The sequence below is a fragment of the Arvicanthis niloticus genome, chromosome 24 (genome assembly GCF_011762505.2).
Source record: "Arvicanthis niloticus isolate mArvNil1 chromosome 24, mArvNil1.pat.X, whole genome shotgun sequence".
NCBI lineage: Eukaryota > Metazoa > Chordata > Mammalia > Rodentia > Muridae > Arvicanthis > Arvicanthis niloticus.
The window spans coordinates 25,458,413-25,479,086 of NC_133432.1; the positions used below are offsets into that span (position 1 = coordinate 25,458,413).

At 42.2% G+C, this 20,674-nt stretch overlaps 1 protein-coding gene across 2 annotated transcripts in view; it reads left to right on the forward strand.

Annotated features, from left to right (window-relative positions):
• Positions 1–20,674, forward strand: part of Baz1b (bromodomain adjacent to zinc finger domain 1B) — a 59,956-nt gene that overhangs the window by 28,704 nt on the left and 10,578 nt on the right. For both annotated transcript variants that reach the window (XM_076923161.1, XM_076923163.1), the window contains exons 7-13: positions 1,077–2,775; positions 6,487–6,625; positions 7,601–7,734; positions 11,359–11,461; positions 13,079–13,177; positions 14,625–14,802; positions 16,450–16,632. In XM_076923161.1, coding sequence (XP_076779276.1) covers positions 1,077–2,775; positions 6,487–6,625; positions 7,601–7,734; positions 11,359–11,461; positions 13,079–13,177; positions 14,625–14,802; positions 16,450–16,632 — 2,535 coding nt within the window. The remainder of the gene's footprint in view (positions 1–1,076; positions 2,776–6,486; positions 6,626–7,600; positions 7,735–11,358; positions 11,462–13,078; positions 13,178–14,624; positions 14,803–16,449; positions 16,633–20,674) is intronic.

The window sequence follows — 20,674 nt, forward strand, 5'->3', positions numbered from 1 at the left end:
GGTTTATTTTCCTTGTGGGAGAGAACAAAGAAGAGTTTGAGAAACCAAGAGCCAAGGCCAGGAGGGTTCTTTATCTGAACAGTATTATTACCACTCTATATAGTGTGTTTTCACAGAAATGTATGCCCCTGGGTTGAGACTTAAGTATTTACATAGTATATTCTACTTAAAGCATAAATTATTGAAGCTGACATAAAATTAAAGATTAAAAGGTTGAAAAAAAATATTTTTTTTTGGAGAAGCCAAAGTTTGTTTGTTTTGGGGTTTTGTTTTTGTTTTGAGAAGAAAGGTTGAAAAATTTTAACTCCTATTTCAAGAACAGGATTACTCCCTCTGGATGTACGCACCCCTCCCTATTCCTCCACTCCCACCCCCGTTTTCAGGGACAGAATACAGGGTTTTCATGTTAGGTAAGTGTTGTACATTGAGTCAGCCCTCACTGAGGGGTTCTAGGAAGGTGTTCTACAGTTGAGCTGCACCTCAGGTTGAGAGTAATGCTTCTTGAAGTCTTGAGATGCTTCTGATTTTACATCAGTTATTTCCTAATCTGGGGCCCATGGATAGACTTAGGAAAACTATGCATAATTTTTGTATGCTGTTACTGGAGTAAGTGTTCATAGAGTTTATTAAAATATTTGAAAACCACTAAAGCAAAGGAAACATAAAGCTAGCTGTGTGTCAAGAGCATCTGACATTCAGAGGGTGTAGACTTTTGTTGCAGTGCTAGAGGTAGAACCCAGCTCTTGACACTAGAGAGAAGAAGCCTGTCACTGAGCAGTGCAGCTCCACAGTGCACATTTTGGGGAATGGGGGACTCTGAGACAGTCTACAGTGAGCCAGGATATCCCAAAACTTGCTATGTAACAAAGACAGACTTGAAGTTTCTGATTCTCTTGCTTCCACCTCCTAAGTTTGGGGATCGCTGATACTGCCTCCACCACATCGGCCAGCTATAGCTTTGCTTTCAGACAGGTCTTACTATGTTGTTACCTTGGATGTGTGGCTTTACCGTGCTTAGGTAGTGCTTGCTACACAGAGTTTTTAAAAGTAATTTTGCTCCTGTTCTTAAATTTTAGTATATGACTCTCAATCCCTCAACCAAGAGGAGGAATGCTGGATCTCCAGACAGGAAGCCCTCAAAGAAACCTAAGCGAGACAGTTCTTCTCTGAGTTCCCCACTAAACCCTAAGCTGTGGTGTCATGTGCACTTGGAGAAGTCGTTAAATGGCCCACCACTCAAAGTGAAGAACTCAAAGAATTCCAAGTCTCCAGAAGAGCATTTGGAAGAGGTGATGAAAATTATGTCCCCTAATAAGCTACACAGCTTCCACATTCCTAAGAAAGGCCCATCCACCAAGAAGCCAGGGAAGCACAGCGACAAACCCCTGAAGACCAAGGGCAGAGGCAAAGGCATCCTGAATGGACAGAAGTCTACAGGCAACTCCAAATCACCCAGCAAGTGTGTGAAGACTCCTAAGACCAAAATGAAGCAGATGACTTTGTTGGATATGGCTAAAGGGACTCAGAAGATGACTCGCACCCCTCGGAGTTCTGGGGGTGTGCCAAGGTCTTCTGGTAAACCTCATAAGCACCTGCCTCCTGCAGCTCTGCATCTGATTGCCTATTACAAAGAAAATAAAGACAAAGAGGACAAGAAGAGTGCTCTGTCCTGTGTTATCTCCAAAACGGCACGTCTCCTCTCCAATGAAGATAGAGCCCGTCTTCCAGAAGAGCTCCGGGCTCTTGTCCAGAAACGCTATGAGCTCCTGGAACATAAGAAGAGGTGGGCCTCTATGTCTGAAGAGCAACGAAAAGAATATTTGAAAAAGAAACGACAGGAGCTAAAGGAGAGGCTGCGGGAAAAAGCCAAAGAACGGAGAGAGAAAGAAATGCTGGAGAGGTTAGAAAAGCAGAAGCGATTTGAGGACCAGGAGTTAGGTGGCAGAAACCTCCCAGCATTCAGGCTAGTAGATACCCCTGAAGGGCTGCCCAACACACTCTTTGGAGATGTGGCCCTGGTGGTGGAGTTCTTGAGCTGTTACTCTGGGTTGCTCTTGCCTGATGCTCAGTACCCTATCACTGCTGTGTCCCTAATGGAAGCCTTGAGTGCAGATAAAGGTGGTTTCTTGTACTTGAACAGAGTGCTGGTCATCCTGCTACAGACCTTACTTCAGGATGAAATTGCAGAAGACTATGGAGAACTGGGAATGAAGCTGTCAGAAATCCCCCTCACCCTGCATTCTGTCTCAGAGCTGGTCCGGCTCTGCTTGCGCAGGTGTGATGTCCAGGAGGACAGCGAGGGCTCAGAAACAGATGACAATAAAGATTCCACACCATTTGAGGACAACGAGGTACAAGACGAGTTCCTAGAGAAGCTGGAGACATCTGAATTCTTTGAGCTGACCTCAGAGGAGAAGCTACGGATATTGACAGCTCTGTGCCACCGGATCCTCATGACATACTCTGTGCAAGACCACATGGAGACGAGACAGCAGATGTCGGCAGAGCTGTGGAAGGAGCGGCTTGCTGTGCTGAAGGAGGAAAATGATAAGAAGAGAGCAGAGAAGCAGAAGCGGAAGGAGATGGAAGCCAGAAATAAAGAAAATGGCAAAGAGGAGAACATGCTAGGCAAAGTGGACAGGAAAAAGGAAATGGTGAAGATTGAGCAGCATGTGGAAGTGGAAGCAGATGACATGATTAGTGCTGTCAAGAGCAGAAGACTGCTTAGCATGCAAGCTAAGAGGAAGCGGGAAATCCAGGAGAGAGAAACAAAAGGTAAAATTTGTCCTGAGAGGTTCAGGAAAGCCCTTTAATGGGTAGAAGAACAGAAAGTACTAGAATAATGGTAGGACATCTGTCATAAACTAGCACTCACTAAGATATTTTTTGTTTTCTCATAGTTTTAAGATACAGTCTTAATTAGTTCAGCCTTTCTTGAAACTTACTTTGTAGCTAAGCCTGGCCTTATACTCATCCTCCTACCTCAACCTACAGAATGTTAGGATTACAGGCAAAAGCTGCCTGCCATGCTTAGCTTAACAGCTTTGTATGCTTGCATACTGTGTGTGTGTGTGTGTGTGTGTTTAGGTGCTGAGGAGATGATCTTGCAGGGGAGGTTCACAACTAATTCCAAATGATCCAGCATCCCCTTTTTGCCTTTACACTCATGCAAGTGGCACATAGACATATGCAGGCAAAACACCCATACATACTTATTAAATGAGTAAATAATTGAGGGACCTGAAGATAGTAGTAAGCCATGGCATAATAACCATGTATTAGATATTATTATTTTATTAGTTATTATTTTATTGGCTGGCTGCATGCACATAGACTATGTCTCTTTTTGTTACTGTTTTTGTTTGTTTTGAGACAGTCCCACACTCTAGCCCAGGTTGGCCTTGACTTTAAGGAAAGTCCTCTGCCCTGGAATTGAATATGTGCACCAGAGCATTTTTCTGAGAGGTTCATCTGTGCGTGTAAAACACTATGTTGGAAGAAACTAAGACATAAAAGACAATCTTATTTAGTTGCAAACTGTTCCCACATCCCAGAAGAAACCTTGAAAGTCACTCTTTGTTCATAGCCTCTGACAACTACTGATCTCTCTGTGAATTTCATTTAAATAGATTTAATTAGATTGAATTTCATTTAAATAGATTAAATAGATTTAAATGCTCTGTGCATTTCATTTAAATAGATTTCCATTGGGCCAGAGAAAGAACTCAGTTTTAGTTGCTGCCACACCTAGCAACTTGAGATTGCTCCCGGGACCCACTGAGCAGAAAGTGGGAACTGACTTCACAAGTTATCCTCTGACCTTTCACACACAGGATAAATAAATGTATATATTATATATTAAATAGAATCATAGCGGCCTAGAGAGGAGGTTCAATGATTAAGAGAGCATGCATACTGCTCTTTGAGAAGATAGGACTTCTGTTCCCGGCATATCGAGTAACTTATAAACTGCCTGTAATTCCAGCTTTAGAGGATCTAACACCGTCTTCTGGCCTCCTTGGACAACTGCATTCTCATGTACATACCTTCACATAGACACATGCATACACATAATTAAAAGTAATAAAAATCATGTAATCTACTTTAATGTTGTATTTCTTTCATTTGAATGGTTTCAAGATTCACATATGTTATTTGTTCACTGTTCACCAGTCAGTGGACAGTTAGGTTGCCTGCATCATTTGGCTGTTATTAATATGCCTCTGTAAGCATCTCTGTAAAGGATTTGTCTAGACATAGTGCCTTTGGAGTATACGCCTAGGAAAGGACTTACTGACTCCTGTAGCCATACTTAACCATTTGAGGAGTTCCCAGCATTTACAAAGCGGCTGTGTAGGTTTACATCCCTGTCACAGAGTGAGTGGTCTGATTTCCATGTTTTCACCAGATCTGTCCTTAACGTTTACTACCTTTAACGATTACTCTTGTGCTTATCTCTTCTGTAATTGCTGTAATTACACAGTTAATCAGTCTACTTTATTAAAGGCCACAGGTTTTATACTTGATTATATTTTTGTGGTTTCAGGGCTCAAGCTGAGAGTTTTGGGTGTGCGAGACAAACACTATACCACTACCCCCAACATTTCAGTTGTTTAGTTTTTGTTTTTTTGTTTAGTTTTTTTGTTTTTTGAGACAGAGTTTCTCTTTGTAGCCCTGGATGTCCTACGACACACACTGTAGTGGAGGCTGGCCTTGAACTCAGAACTCAAATATCTGCTGTCTCTGCCTGGAGTGCTACGAATAAAGGCATGTGCCACCACTGCCCTGCTGTTTAGTTCTGTTGAGGTTGTCTCTCATTGTCTGGAACTCATCTCTGTATACTCCTGGCTGGCCTCGAACTCCAAGACCTTACTGGCTCTGCCTCCCAAGTGCTGGGGTTAAATGCGTGTATTATCAAACCCAGCTAGCTCGCTTGCTCACTTGCTTGCTTGCTTGCTTGCTTGCTTGCTTGCTTTTTTTCTTTTTATTTATTTAGATACATATTTTTGTCTTTAAGAAAACTCTGTTGACAAATGTGTTTTTTAAATATTTTCACTATATTGTATGTATGATCACCAGGAAAGATAATTTAAAGATTGTGACATTGTAAATAGCAGTCGTTTGTACGGTTATAATATTAGAATTTGACAGACAAAAACTTAAGTGCTAGATTGATAGATTGTTTTTATTGAGCAAAATTCCACATATTAACCAAGTTGGAGACCAGCTTGGGCTGCATGAAACTGTCTCAACTCCATAATTGTTCCCCCATCAGTGTAGTAATACTATTAATTTTTGACTTATTTATGTTTATAATTGCTTTGTCCTTGTGTATGTATGTGTACCATATGCCTGTCTGGGGTCATATCCCTTAGAATCCAAGTTACAAATGGTTGCGAGCTGCATGTGAGCATGCTGAGAAGTGAGCAGAATGAGGTCTCTGGAAGATCAGCAGGAGCTTCCAGCCTCTGACTCATTTCTCCAGCCCCCAAGAAATAACTATTGAAAATAAGTCATGTGGTGATGGTGGGTGCTTTCAAACCAGGGAGGGAAAGGGGGTCAGGTAGACAGATTGTTGTGAGTTCTAGGCCAGCCTGGTCTAAATAGTGGGTTCAAGAACAGTCAGAGCTATACAAAGAAGCCCTGTCTTGAGAGGTGTGAGTGGAACAGTGGTACGACATTTGATTCCACACTCCAGAGGTAGGAGTTCATGAGGTCAGGCCAGCCAAGGATATAGAGTGAGATCCTGTCTGAAGAAAGAAAAGCTTTCTGACTAGCCACATGTTAGTTGGTGCATGTGTGTCTGGAGTTTAGCCTTGAATGCTAGGCAAACTCTACCACCGAGCCTCACTGCTAGCTCTGTAACAATTATTACTGCTTTCCATGTCCTTACTTGATTTTTTTTTTTCCCCTGTCAGTCACATTAAAGAGCCCAGTGTGGTGGCCTATACCTTTAATCACGTGGCCTATACCTTTAATCGCAGCATTCAGGAACCGAGGCAGGCAGACCTCTGAGTTGAAGGCCAGCCTGGTCTACATAACAGGTTTAAGGCCAGCCAGAGCTATATAGCGAGACCCTGTACATATGTACATCCATCTGTACATATATACATGCATACCTAGATAAGTTGTCACAGGTTCTTCTTAGCTGAATTAATTATTTTTTTTCTGCACAGGCTTCCTGTGTGTGGCCCTGGATATCCTAGAGCTCACTCTGTAGACCAGGCTGGCCTTGAATTCACAGAGATCCACCTGTCACTACCTCCCTAGTGCTAGGATTAAAGGCATACACCATCCCTCACTTCCATCTGCACCCCTGTCTTGACTGAAGTATTTTCTTTTTAATTCATCCTGGTTTTTTTAGGGATCCTTAGGGATATGGGAGGGTCATAGATGGTCGTGTTCTACCTTACGAGGAAAAGGAAGGAGGGTCTGGCAGACATGGCCTTCGTACAGACACTTGTGTTGCTTTTTAATCTTCACCAGTGAGATTGGAACGGGAAGCTGAAGAGGAACGAATGCGGAAGCACAAGGCCGCTGCGGAGAAGGCCTTCCAGGAAGGGATTGCCAAGGCAAAGCTCGTCCTGCGCAGGACACCTATTGGTACAGACCGAAACCATAACAGGTAAGTGACTCAACTTAATTCCTGTGTCTTCTGAGTGGTCGCAGTTGTTACTAGTTGGGAAGCTGGCTACGGTGCTCGAAATGAACTGTTCCTGTTCAGTTATTGACTAGTACTGGTATCAGATGCTAGGGTTACAAAATTAGACAAGACAGTCTCCCAGGCTTGTTGGTAGTTTATATCAGAGCTCTTGTATAACTAGGATTAAGAAAAAACGTCTCCTAGGCTGGAGAGATGGCTCAACAGTTAAGAGCACTGACTGCTGTGCCAGACATTCTGAGTTCAATTCCCAGGAGCCATATGATGTTCACAACCATCTATAATGGGATCTGATGCACACTTCTACTGTGTGTCTGAAGACAGCTGTACTATGTTCATATAAATAATAAACCTTAAAAAAGAAAAAAAAAAGTCTCCCCTTGTCTTTAAGGACAATAGGAAATTTAAATAACACAGACAGATGAACTGTAATCCAAATAGTTATTTTTAAATGGTTCAGTATTTTAGGAGAGATGGTTCAATGATTAAGACCACTTAGGTTTCTTGCATTTACTGTTCTTGGGTTTGGGTCTCAGCACCCACATGGTGACTCATAAACATTTGTAACTCTAGTTCCAGGGGTTCTGATACCCTCTCTGAACTCAGTGCACCATCAGTCATGCATATATATGTGAAGGCAAAACATGACACACTTAAAATAAGTTTTTTGTTTTTTAGGTATTTTAAATTCGTTCATTGTGTGGAACCTAATGAGACAGAGTAGACATTACAGAAATGACATGGACATTAGATGAGTTCCAGATGCCAAGACATCTTTGTTACCCTGTCTTTCCTTACGACTCTTCTATGTCAGATTGTGTTAGCTGTGTCCAGTGCTTGTTAGGCAGCCTGTCCAGCAAGAAAGCAACCCAGCCTTCTCCTTGTCCACTGTTGCACTTATCATGGGTATGACTGGTGAATCCTTCTTGTGCTTTGTAGATACTGGCTCTTCTCAAACGAAGTCCCAGGATTATTCATTGAAAAGGGCTGGGTCCATAACAGCATTGACTACAGGTTTAAACATCACCGCAAAGACCACAGCAATTTACCTGATGATGATCACTATCCTCGAAGTAAGTACATCTGCTGCAGAGGCTATTGACATAAAGCAGCAGTTCTCAACCAGGGGTGGTCACAATCCCTTTGCGGGGGTTGGAAGACCTTTCACAGGAGTTGATAATCAGGCATTATGGTTGGGGGTCACCACAACGTGAGGAACTGTATTAAAGTGTTAGAGCATTAGAAAGGTTAAGAACCATTGCCTTGAGTATGGTGTCAGCCTGCCACAGATGGGAAATGGTTATGACCAGAATGCATTGAGTGAGTCTGAACTCTGGAGCAGCACAGCACAAAGCACTGCGGAGTACTGTTTCCCTTAGTGAGTGTGTGTCTGTAGAGGAGCTATGGCCACACCGTAGCTCAGGAAACAGTGTTGGGTATTGCTGTGGCTGAAAAAGATTTAAGGACTGTTTCTTTTGAATGTGTTTTGACCTTCCTCTTTTGTAAAGATGAAACATTTTTATTTGTTTGAAGCAGTGCCTTGCTATAGTTCAGGTTGGCCTAGAACTGTCAATCCTCCAGCCTCAGCCTCTTGAGTTCCAGGACTGCAGATGTGTACCCTGGCTTTGAGATATATTTTAAGTGGGGACTTTCTGTGGTTTAGGATCCAAACTGACGACTGACTTTCTTGTGTCCCCTTTTCCCAGCTGTGTGTTTTCTTTATTTCCACCCTAGCTTCTGAGTGAAGAAGAGCGTTAGAGAAGAGAGCCTAGTAGCCCTGTTGCTAGCTTAACGAGGGAAGATGAAGAGTTAGTACTTGTGTGTAGTAGATTTTACAGAAATAGCTTTCAGATTTTGTACTTTGGAAATGTCTGTAGAGGTATCAAGCCTAACACTGAGGTAGGAGACCAAAGAAACAGTTATTTGTCCTCTTTCTCTGCTTTTTAAATTAATTCTGAAATGTCTTGTATTGTGCAAAGGAAACTTAGGTGTGCTGGGGATTTGGCTGCAAAAGGACAGATAAATTCCTGACTGTCGCTTCGCTGCAAATCTAATACGGAGAAAATGGACAGTATCTCACTTTAAGTCAGGGACTGCTCAAGTAATGTCAGCGTCTAGGAGCCTGGGGCAGGAGGTTGAATTTGAGGCCACCCTGGGCTCCATAATGAGACCCTGTGGGATGAGTGCACGGTTGACTGAGCCTGAGGCACAGCGGCATGTGTCTGTAGTTGTAGTTCCTCGGAAGACTGAAGCCGAGTGATTGCTTGAGCCCAGTTGTTGAACAGGACAAAACAGGGAGCCCACTTACCACCTGCTTGGGATCTCATAGAACTTTTGAAGTCTTTTTGTTTTGTTTTTTTGTTTGTTTGTTTTTTTAAGTATGTGTGTTTTCTTTGTGTGTATGTCTGCACTGTGTACATTTGGTGCCAGTGAAAGTCAGTAGAGGCATCAGATTCTATGGAACTAGAGTTACAGATGTTAGCTGCCATACAGGTTCTGGGATTTAAACCCTGGTCCTCTGGAAGAGCAGCCAGTGCTCTTAACCCCCGAGCCCTGGCTTTGGACTCTTTGATGTAGCCTAGGACAAACCATGAACTTTTGATTCTCTTGTCTCTACCTCTCAAGTTTCTGAAATTATAGGCAGACATCTTGCCTGATTTTTATTCTCTTCTTGAAATAGAAATACTTTTTTTTAATTGACCGGTAGACATGGATTTTATTTTAATTTTTAATGTCTGTGGCTTCTTTGCTTGTGTGTGTCTGTGCACCATGTGTGTACAGGCCTGGTGTCCTCAGAGGTGCAGATAGTTGTGTCTCTAAACAATAAAAACATAAATAGGTGATTTAGAAGAGTTATAGAGAGTCACTGATAACATTTTTTATCTGAATGTTAGCTATGAGGTATCTTAATTGAAAAAGTAAAGGCAAGTGTTCTTTTCTGGATAGATACACTCTTCAGCAGTGTGTATATGGTTGAATATATTCAAGAACAAAAGAAACTTTGCGCTCAGATGCTTGGTTGGGTTAGGTGGTTTCTCTGTGGTTAGAGGTGGTCTTTACTAGGGCTGTAATAGGATATTTAGCAGTGTCTCATCATTGCCCACTAGATGTCAGTAGGCATGTCCAGATGTCTTCAAACCCTGACCTCGTCCTCGGGCACAGTCTCTGCTAAGAGCCTGGGCTATAATAGCCTGCTAAAGATTGCTTCTCAAGTATTATATTTCTCTAGGAAGTTGTTTTTGTTTTAAAGTAGTGCTTTTGATTTTGGAGACACACCTAATAACAAATTTAATGCAGCATTATTAAAAAACCACTAATTTCTTTATATAGCAGAAAACTTTAAGGCTTCTTTATGGTAAGTTATTTTAAGTGTAGATTGTATTACCTTGCAGAAAATATGCGAGGGCCTGTCTGAGGCAGTTGAACTAGAGAACAGTTGACTGTAGAATCGGTCTCTTCAGATTTGGAAGTGATTCCAACAGAATGTGGGGCTGGCTGTTCAAAAGCTTATCTAGAGCACACTAGTGGAGGGGTTCTTTTCTCTTTTTGGTGTTTTGAGACAGCGTTTCTCTGTGTAGCCCTAACTATCCTGAACTCTTCTGTAGACCAGGTTGGCCTCGAACTCAGAGATCCAGCCTGCCTCTGCCTTCTGAGTTCAGGGATTAAAGGTGTGCATGACTACTGCCTATCTGTGGATTTTTTTCTATATACCGTTTATGTTTGTGTATATGTATGGGTGCATGCGTGTAGAGGTCAGGGGATACCTTTTAGGATAGGTTTTTTGTCCTGTGTTGGTCCTGGGGATTGAACTCAGGTGTGCAGGTCTGGTGGCAGGCACCTTTACCTGCTGGGTCATTTCTCTGACCTCTAGTGGATTTTTAAATTGATTTAAATTTATTTATTTTGAGTCTGCGTCTTAATATATAGCCTAGAAGTTATTGGACTAGAGTGCACAGAGATCTCCCTGCTTCTGCCTCCCAAATACTGGGATTAGTGATATGCACTACCATGTCCTGAAAGATTAGTTTGCTTAAGACTTAAGCTGTGCAGCTGTTGAACTGTAGAGAAGAAATATATCAGACAGGGTTGTGTCTAATAACCCCATCAAAAAATTTTAAAATACTGTATGTTAAAAAAAAGTATGTAATACCCCTATCTTTCCAGGTGTGTCGCTTAGCTCTATAGCTCTGCTTGCAATGTGGAGTGCCAGCTGTCTATGCTAGTGGAGCTATGACTGCCTAGCATTGTGAAAGTGCAAATCCCAGCCCCAGAGAAAGCACGGAAATACAGTTTCTAATATGAACTGTTTGTCATTATTACTATAAAATGAAAGCGTTGGGGACATGTGAGACTCAGCACACTACACATATGATATCACAATCCACTGCTTTAAAACATCTGAATTTTCTTTTAGCAAACATACTTTTTCAAGTTTGGAATTTAATTTTTTTAAATATAATTATGTTATGTAATGGTCTTATTAAATTATAAATACTTACGAATCTGGGAATAGTTGTTTAGAGATTTCTTAAATTTCATTAATTAAAATCCAACAGTTTAGTAATTATAAATACATGTATTCTGTGTTTAATAAGCAGCATCTGTATATTGTTGGGCTGGGCATGGAGTCTACTTAGGTTTTCTGAACAAGGAATTAGTTTTTTAATGTATAAACTTAACATTTGCATTTCTCTTAGGTAAGAAAGCAAACCTAGGCAAAAATGCAAGTGTGAATGCACACCATGGATCAGCACTAGAAGCTGTGGAGACCACTGTGCCCAAGCAAGGACAGAACCTATGGTAACAGGCCACCCGTCGCCGTGCTCACTTTTATTCCTTTCCAGTGTTAAGGAAGGAATATTAACACAGTGCTATTATAGATACTGTATGTTGCTCATTTCTTGCATATCAACGCCTACTGTTGGGCAAGGGGTGTGGCTCAGTTGGCAGAGTGCTTGCCTGTCACGAATAGACCTCTGCGTTGCATCTCCAACAGCTCTTATGCTGTTTGTGGAAGTGCATTCCTGCAATCCTAGCACTCAGGAGATGGAAGCAGGACATATCAAGTTCAGGACCAACCTGGGCCACATAATACCCTGTCTCAAAGGAAAGAAAGCCAAAAAACCTCACTGTTACAAAACCAGATGTGATCTTTTGGTAATCAGCTATTTTTCTCAAAGTTCAGGATTTGATTTTCTCTGCTTGTTGTACCTTGGTTTCTGTTGCTGTGATAAACACTGTGGTCTAAAATATTTTGGAGAGGAAAACAGTTATTTTAGCTTATAGGTTACAATCCATCCTCCAGGGGAGCCAGAGCAGGAAGGAGTTCATGGCAGGAGTCACAGAGGGATGCTGTTTACTGGCTTGCTCCCAGGTTCACTTTCAGCTGTCTTTCTTTCCATCTGCATAGAAATGGTACGGCCCACAGTATAAAAGCAATCAAGAAATGCCCCACAGGCATGCCCACAGGCCTGTCTGATGAAAGTAATTCCTCAAACTGAGGATACCTCTTAACAATAGTTGTATCCAATTGACAACCTGGATTATCCATCAGACTTTATCATATAATTTTGTATATTATGTGCTGGATTTACCCCCAATTCTTGGGGATTTTGAGGTGAACCTAGAACTCACTCCGTAGCCCAGGCTGGCTTTGAGCTCACTGTAATCTTCCTGCTTTAGCTTCCCAGTGTACTATGATTACAGACATGCACCACAAGTCTGCTGTGTAATAATATATCTTATGCAGTTTTGCCAAATGCTTCTGAATCAACTTAGGGATATGAAGAATTTTGAATTTGGTGATTACACTTTATAAACTATGTGTAAAATAAAATTAAGGTACATAAATTTATTAAGTAAATTTTACCCATTGGAAAAAAAATTAAAAATAGCTTTTGGTCTCTGGGTATGTACAATTCTGCTTTTAGGCAAATATCTAGATTTTGAGAAGGCCTTTACTACTTTTGATTATATAAAATATGTTCAGTGCAGTCACTTAGCTGTTTTCACTGAAGGTATAATTTATATTTTGAAGTCATATGGACAGATGTTCTATTGCCTTTATAAAGGCTTATCTCTGAGCCAGGTAGTTGTCACACACACACACACACACACACACACACACACACACACACACACGTCGTTAGTCCCAGAAAAGAGACTGAGGCAAGTGGATCTCTGAGTTTGATGCCAGCCAAGTCTACAGAGTTCTAGGACAGCCAAGGCTACACAGAGAGAAACCTTGTCTCAGAAAAAACAACCAAATGTCACAATACAAATGTATTGTAGCAGAAGACCTTCACTCTTGGTAGACATTAGACTGAAACCAGTTTAAAATTCTGCATTTTTCACTCACTGAGACTCTATACACTGTTGGATTTCTTCCAACTTGTAAGGTTTGTTTTGCTTCTACAGGTTCCTATGTGATAGTCAGAAGGAACTGGATGAGCTGCTAAATTGCCTTCATCCTCAGGGAATAAGGGAAAGTCAGCTTAAAGAGAGACTGGAGAAAAGGTGAGTGTTTCTTCTTGTTGCTCAAGTCTTCTCAGTGTTAATGTCAGTATGTGAGTCTGTGCTTTTGAAATCGGGTCTCTGTAGTTCAATCAGACCTAAAACTCCCAGAGCTCTGCCTGCCTCTGCCTCCCTAGTGCTGAGATTAAAAGGTGCACCGTGATACTCAGCAGCAAGATGGTTTATGTTTGGGCTTGTTTGCATGCATGGTGTGTGTGTGGGGGGGGGTTAGTTTTTAATTTAATAATGTTATGTGTATGAGTGTTGTCTGCATGTATGTCTGTACCATGTGTGTCCAATGCTCTGGAGTCCAGAAGAGTGTGGAGTGTGAGTATTCCTGGGGTTGGATTATAGATGGTTGTAAACCATTGTGTAGGTGCTAAGCAATCAAAAACTCGGTCCTCTGGAAGATCATCCAGTGCTCCTTAATAGCTGAGTCATCTCTCTAGCCTCAACGTGCATGCTGATTTGAAACAGGGTCTTGTGTAGCTCTGACTGTAATAGCCCAAGGTGACCTTCACCTTCTTCCTCTCCTACCTCTCCCCTCTGTGTGCTGGAGCAGGTCTCAAGGAGCTCTTGGCTAGAGCTGTGTACAATCAGTCAGACCTGACTCTTTGTTCATAATCTATTAAATAAAGTCACAAAGATAAGTCTGTAACCTTTGATGTTCACATAACTTGTAATCTTTTTGAGCATCATGTTTATTTGGAAAAATACACTTTTAGGGCACGTATGATCCGGGGTAGCATACTTGCTCTTTGACTAGTGTGTGCCCTGCACCAAGCTATGAGCCTCTCTAGTTAAGCAGTATTGCAAAAATGCATTCTTACCTGAATTACCTGAACTCATCTGTCATTATTCATGATACACCAAAGGTAGAAGGACCATAAATGTCTATTGGTTGATCAGTAGACAGACAGAATGTGAGCTGCTCAAACAGCACTTACAAAAGGGATGAAAGCCGGAGAGGTGGCCGCACAGAACACATGCAGACAAAAAACCCATATACATTAAAAATAAATAGTGAAGCCCTGATTTGTGTTGCCACATGGGTAAGTATCAAAACATTGTGTTAACACAAAAGAAGCCAGATATGAAAAGCCACATGTTGTATGATTCTGTTTATGTGAAGTGTCAACATCCAATATAGGATAACACAGAAACAGAGCTGGTTATTGCCTGCTGGGGGATGTAGAAAGTACTTGCAGAAGGTTCTTTAGGGGCCTGGAGAGATGGCTCAGTGGCTTAAGAGCACGGACTACTCTTCCAAAGGTTCTGAGTTCAAGTCCCAGCACCCACATTGTGGCTCACAACTATCTGTAATGGGATCCAATACCCTATTCTGGTGTGTCTGAAGACAGCTACAGTGTATTTATATACATAAAATAAATAGTTCTTAGAAAGAAAAGTTTCTATAATTTCCCCCTTTTTCCTATCTCAATTCCTGTAGATACCAAGAAATTACTCACTCTATTTATCTGGCTCGGAAACCAAATTTGGGTCTAAAATCTTGTGACGGCAACCAGGAACTCTTAAACTTCCTGAGGAGTGATCTCATTGAAGTGGCAACGAGGCTGCAGAAAGGAGGACTTGGCTACATGGAGGGAACATCTGAGTTTGAAGCCCGGGTAAGAGTGTGAGAAAATGCCCTTGGAAATCTGCTGCTCTCAGAAACTCAGCTTGCTTCATTTCCAGAGCTGGTGTCTTACCTGCAGAATAAAGCCAGGACCCTGTTTGAGTTAGGTCTGTTGCATAATACACATGGAACCAAAAGATCATATAGCTAATGGTTTGGGTTTTTGTTGTTCATCTCTTTTGTTAGCTAAGTATTTATCAGGAAATGGGTTCTTTCTCTTGCTGACATTGGGTTGTTTTTCTTTCTGGCTTGATTTTTTTTTTTCCCTTGAGGCAAGGTTTACTCCATGGACCTTACAGACTTCACTGTGTAAGATCAAGCTGGCCTCAAACACAAGTTCTCTTGATTCTGCTTCCTAGTGCAGGAAGAAAGGTGTATACCACCACACTTGACTGTAGGCTTTAAAATTGGGATTCCTTATGTGACTGACAAGACGGCAGCCAGCGCACAGCGTTTACGAACACAGTTTTGTGAACCACAGGGTTGGCTCCGTGATTAGGAGCACATACTGCTCTGGAAGAGCAGCCACACTCAGTTTCCAGCACCCAACTGTACCTCTAGGTCCAGAGGATCGGACACTTGGCCCCTTGGGGCACTCATGTACACACACAAGCAGGTACATACAGATGATTAAAAATAAAGTAAATCTTTATTAAAAGTGTAAGTCAAACATGCATTTAATCCCAGCACTCGGGAGGTAGAGGTAGGTGGTCTTTATGATTTGGGGGCCACCGTGGTCTACATAGTGAGTTCCAAGCCAGCCAGTGTTGCCTAGTGAGACCCTGTATCAGAGAATTTTTTTAATTTTTTTTCTTTCCTTTTGAGTCAGGGTATCACTGTAGCCTTGGCTGTTCATGGACTGCTCTGTTGGCCAGCTTTGCTGCCAACCCAGATTGACCTGCCTCTGCTTCTCAAGTGCTGGCAGTGAAGACTTATGTCTATGTCTCCACTCCCAGCTACAGAGTTTACTTTCGATGTGTGTGTGCGGGTATGTGCACATATGTTCTTGTCCTGGAAGCTGGATCCCACTGGAGTTGGATTAACTGGTGATTTTGAGTTTTCTGACATGGGTGCTGGGAACTGAACTCTGGGTCTCTGCAAGAGCTGTACACACTTGTAAGTGCTGAGCTAGCTCTGCAGCTTCTTCATAAAGAATGTCATTTTGATAGTAATTTGGTGCCTGTCTTTTCATCTATAAAGTAAACAGGTTTAGTGGAAATGGGAGAATGTAAAGCTTAATGCTTGACCTCAGCCAGAAAGTCAGGAAAGCTCGAGGCTTCTCAGACTGCCTCTGCTTTTCTCACTTGTGTTTTATTTCTGGTACTGGGGTTTAAACGTATGGCTTCACACTTGATTCACACAGCCTCTGTACCTCAACCCTCAAGTCTGTTCTGCATATAGGAAGTAGTGTTACTGAGTGGATGAATTCTTTGAAGCAGATGGAATTTCAGTGTCTGGATCCTTTCATTGGGGAAGTGGAAATAGTCAGGTACCGTGAGCTCGCTAGTTACCTCGGAAGGCACACAGGTAACTCACAGAGCAGTTCTGGTACCTGGGATGAGGATGTTAGGGAGCGTATGGGTCAGCTTCTTTATTGGTTCTGTCCTCCTCTCAGTCTCAGTTTTAAACCTTTCCCCAGGTCATTTCCTTAGAGAAACTGAAAGATTTTGGTGAGTGCGTCATTGCCCTTCAAGCCAGTGTCATAAAGAAGTTTCTGCAAGGATTCATGGCTCCCAAACAGAAGAAACGGAAACTCCACAGTGAAGATTCCACAAAGTCTGAGGAAGTAGATGAAGAGAAGAAAATGGTAGAAGAAGCAAAGGTATTGAGTCACTGAATCTAAGCACTGGGTTCTTGCTTTAGGGAACTTCTTTGAGTGTAAGACCAAGAAGTAGAGAGAGAATAGCTGACAGTGGGTGAGTAAGCTTTTGGAGTTGCCTGTTTGTAGTGAACAGCTGTGTGTTAAACATACAGTAAGGTAGAAAGTACACCAACCGTGCCTGTCCTGTGGCAGGCAGTGTCATTTAGCATTACAGTATGCTTGAAATGCCAGTTCTTCCCCAGTGACAGTGTAGCCAGCTTCTGCTGTGGTTCCGTGTTCTTGCCTCAGCTTTACCAGAGAGGATTGTGCTTGTGTTGTCATGTCATTGCTAGCTCAGAAAAGATGGTCTTACACAGGCTTTCTACTTACTAAAGGAGTATCTTTTCACACCATCCTAGAACTAACCCCCTCACCCAGGTGGTGGGCAGGTCTCTGAGTTCAAGGCTAGGACAACCAGGGCTATATAGAAAACCCTGTCTCATAAGGAAAGAGTTGAAGCCATTGTGAGTCCAGGCCATCTGTGCTGATGGAAGAGAGTGGCTCTTGGGCTAATTTGTGAGGGTGCCAGGGTGTCAGAGCTTCCCACAAGTAGGTATGGGGGCTGGGTTCTGAAGGAACCTCAAGTACAGGTTAAAATGATGTCTGACTCACTGTCAGACAAAGCCATCTAGTTTTCTTTTGTTTTGTTGTAGCCAGTGGAGAGTCTTAATGTAGCCCCAGCTGGGTTTGAACTCTAAGTTCTCTTATTTGTACCTCCCAAGTGATGCATAGGCAAGCACCCCTACAGACAGATAGTATTAAGAATAAGTCTCCTTTCAGGGGCTGCAGAGATAGCAAGGCAGTTGAAAGCATTGGCTGCTTTCACAGAGGGCCTGCCTGGGTTCGATTTCCAGCACCCACGTGGCAGCTCACACTTGTCTATAACTCCAGTTCTAGCTGGTCCAACAAGCCCTTTTTTGTGTGCGTTTCTGATTACAAGCAAAAATGGCTAAGTAACTCTCCTGCTCTTCCTAAAACATTTCAAGAGTTTGTACACAGTGGTGTTTCTCCTTACTTCCTTAGAGCACACTGGTATATGATTCAGGGAGGGTCATTTGGGGTGAGAGACTGGTTTACTTCACAGTGAGACTTCACACCTAGTCGGTGTTTTATTGGGACAGTCCTGCCTGGGATCCCTTTACTGACTTTTAGCACCCAGATAATCTAGGTGATCTCTGAGATAGCTCTTGCCTCAGGCTCTCAAGTCCTGAGGTTACAAACCTAGCTTAAATTTCCTTATTATTTTGCCCATATAAATTTATGAGTACAGTGTGATAAGTCAGTCTGTGAAGTGTGTGTATACTGATCAGATCAGAGTAGCTAGCATTCCTATTTTAAACACACTCTGAAGTTCATTGTACATATAAATTTATGAGATGGCTGTTTTGCTAAATGCTACATGGGTTTTGTTTTTAACTCAGTTTTTGTTTTATTTGTATGTGTGTTGCACATATTTGTGCCACAGCAAGTGGGAAAAATAAAAAGTAGCATTTATTTTCACCTACGTTGATATGTGTGTGCCTGCTTGTCTATATGTGCACCGTGTGCATACGGTGCTCTCAAAAAACAGAAGGCATCAGCTCCCCTGGACAACTTGCAGGAGTCTGTTGTTTCATCATGTGGGTCTTACAGATAGATTTGAATGTTGGGCTAGGTGACAATTGTCTTACCCTGTGAGCCATGTTGTCCTTTAGCCCATCTGTGTACGGACTTTTATTGGAGAGCTCTTGGAAAGAATCTTTCCTTGCTATTTATTTTTCCTGTGACATTTTCTTCTTACTGAGGACCAACAGGTAGTTAAGTCCCATTAAGGTCCCTTTGTGTACTAAACCCTGAGCTGAAATAATTGTAAGCCCTAGACAGAGTGCAGAAGTGGAGAGCTTCTTGGAAAAATCAGGACGCTTGCTGAGTGGTTCTGCTGTGTTCTGTTCTAGCAATATCCTGCCCTGCAGCTCCCACCAAAGGTCAGCTTTGCCACAGCTCAAAATTTTCCACTGTCCTCTGCTTTGAAAGTTTCCACTTAGCAAAGGCCAGAGTTTCCTTGGCCAGGACCAGGCTGCTACATGAGTTTATGTCAGTCTCTAGTCTGGGCTCCAGTTTCTTTGGATCTATGAGATCATTTCACTGGTCCTTTTTGTAGTAATATATGATCTAGGGTATGCTTTTTTTTTTATTTAAAAAGTAGCATTTATTTTCACCTACGTTGATATGTGTGTGCCTGCTTGTCTATATGTGCACCGTGTGCATACGGTGCTCTCAAAAAACAGAAGGCATCAGCTCCCCTGGAACTAGAGATACAGGCAGTTGTCAGCTACCTGATGTGGTTGCTGGAGACTGAGCCATAGTCCTCTACAGGAGCAGCAAGTGCTCTGTACTGTACGCAGCTCTTCAGCCCTAATCTGTGTAAATGTAATGCCTGCCAATTTTGTTTCCCTAAACTGAGAAAGATAATGTGTACTTCAGGAAAATCCTGGGGTTTATTTGGTATTCTTCCTCTCTTTCTGCCTCTATTTCTCTTCACCTCTCCCTGTCTTTTGAGACTGGATCTTAACCATGTGGTCCAGGCTTGCCTCAAACCCGTAATTCTGTCTCAGCCTCTTGAGTGTTGGAATAACAGATGTGTGTCACTATGTCTGGTTTTGTTTGTCTTTATTTTGTTTGCATTTGTTCTGACAACCCTATTGTCTGCCACTTTTTCATTTCCTTTTGTTTTGTTTTTATGAGACAAGGTTTTACTCTGTAGCCCAGGCTGACCTTGAACTCATAGTGATCCTCCTGCCTCAGCCTCCCAAGTGCTGAAATTACAGATCTGAGTAGCTGTGGAAGTCTCTGAGCACCACAGACATCACAATCCAAGGGAGACAAAGAGGCCGCTCAGTTCACAGGGCTGACTGACTGACGCTGGCTCAAACAGCAGGAATCTGACCCCGGTCATTTATTTTAGGCATTTTTAAGTACAGTACAATTTTGTGAAAACTTGCCTGTTAATAATTAACTCAATCCTGTGTACAATAAAGCACAAAGTAAGCTAAATAAAGATCAGAGGTGACTACATCAAAACACTGTAAAGTACATTTGACGCCTTCCATAAAGATGGTTTGTATAAATGGCTGCTTGTGACACTTTGCATATGGTTCTGCGGCTTGAAAAAAACAAGCTTAGGATAAGGGTTTAAGGGAGGATCTGATGTAGCCTCCAGCCACACAGATAGCCCAAAGGTCGCCAGGCTAGAATGTATGTCTACTCCCAGAATTCTGGGAGGATAACAGGTTATGCATCCCTTCCTTTGAAGTAAAAACTCCATGTATTTAGCATTCCAGGTTCCCTAGTGCTTATCTATGAGCACAAGGACTTACATGCCTTCTATAAGTAAGTGTCCAGACCTGGCTTCACTTTGCTTTATTATTTTAGTTGTATAAATTTATAATATGCAATATAACACAGTATATTTACAGTCTACATAGTAATCAAGTCAGGGTAGCTAGTTAGTATTCCCCCTCTTTAAACACAGTTTAGTTAGTTAGTTAGTTAATTATTCATTCATTTGTGTATTTATGGCGGAGCTTCTTGGTATGGCCTTGCCTGACCTGGAACTCGCTCTACAGACCAAGCTGGCCTCGAACTCAGAGATCCTCCTGCCTCTGTCTCTTTAGTGCTGAAATCAAAGGCGTGCCCCACCACACCCTGACTAGATTAAGTATATGCATATGAGTGGTTTGCCTGTGTGTGTGTGTGTGTGTGTGTGTGTGTGTGTGTGTGTGTGTCACATGTAGTTTTGGTGCCCACAGAGGTAAGAAGAAGAGGGATGTTGGATCCTCTGAACCGGAGGTACAGATTCTTGTAAACCACCATATGGGTACTGGGAATTAAACCCAGGTTTTCTGGAAGAGCAGCAAGTGCTCTTAATCACCTAGCCATCTCTAACGCCATTTAAATAGTCTAAAAGTTCATTAGTACCTAATCATTGTACATATTTATGAGGTAATGTGTAATACTTAAAAGC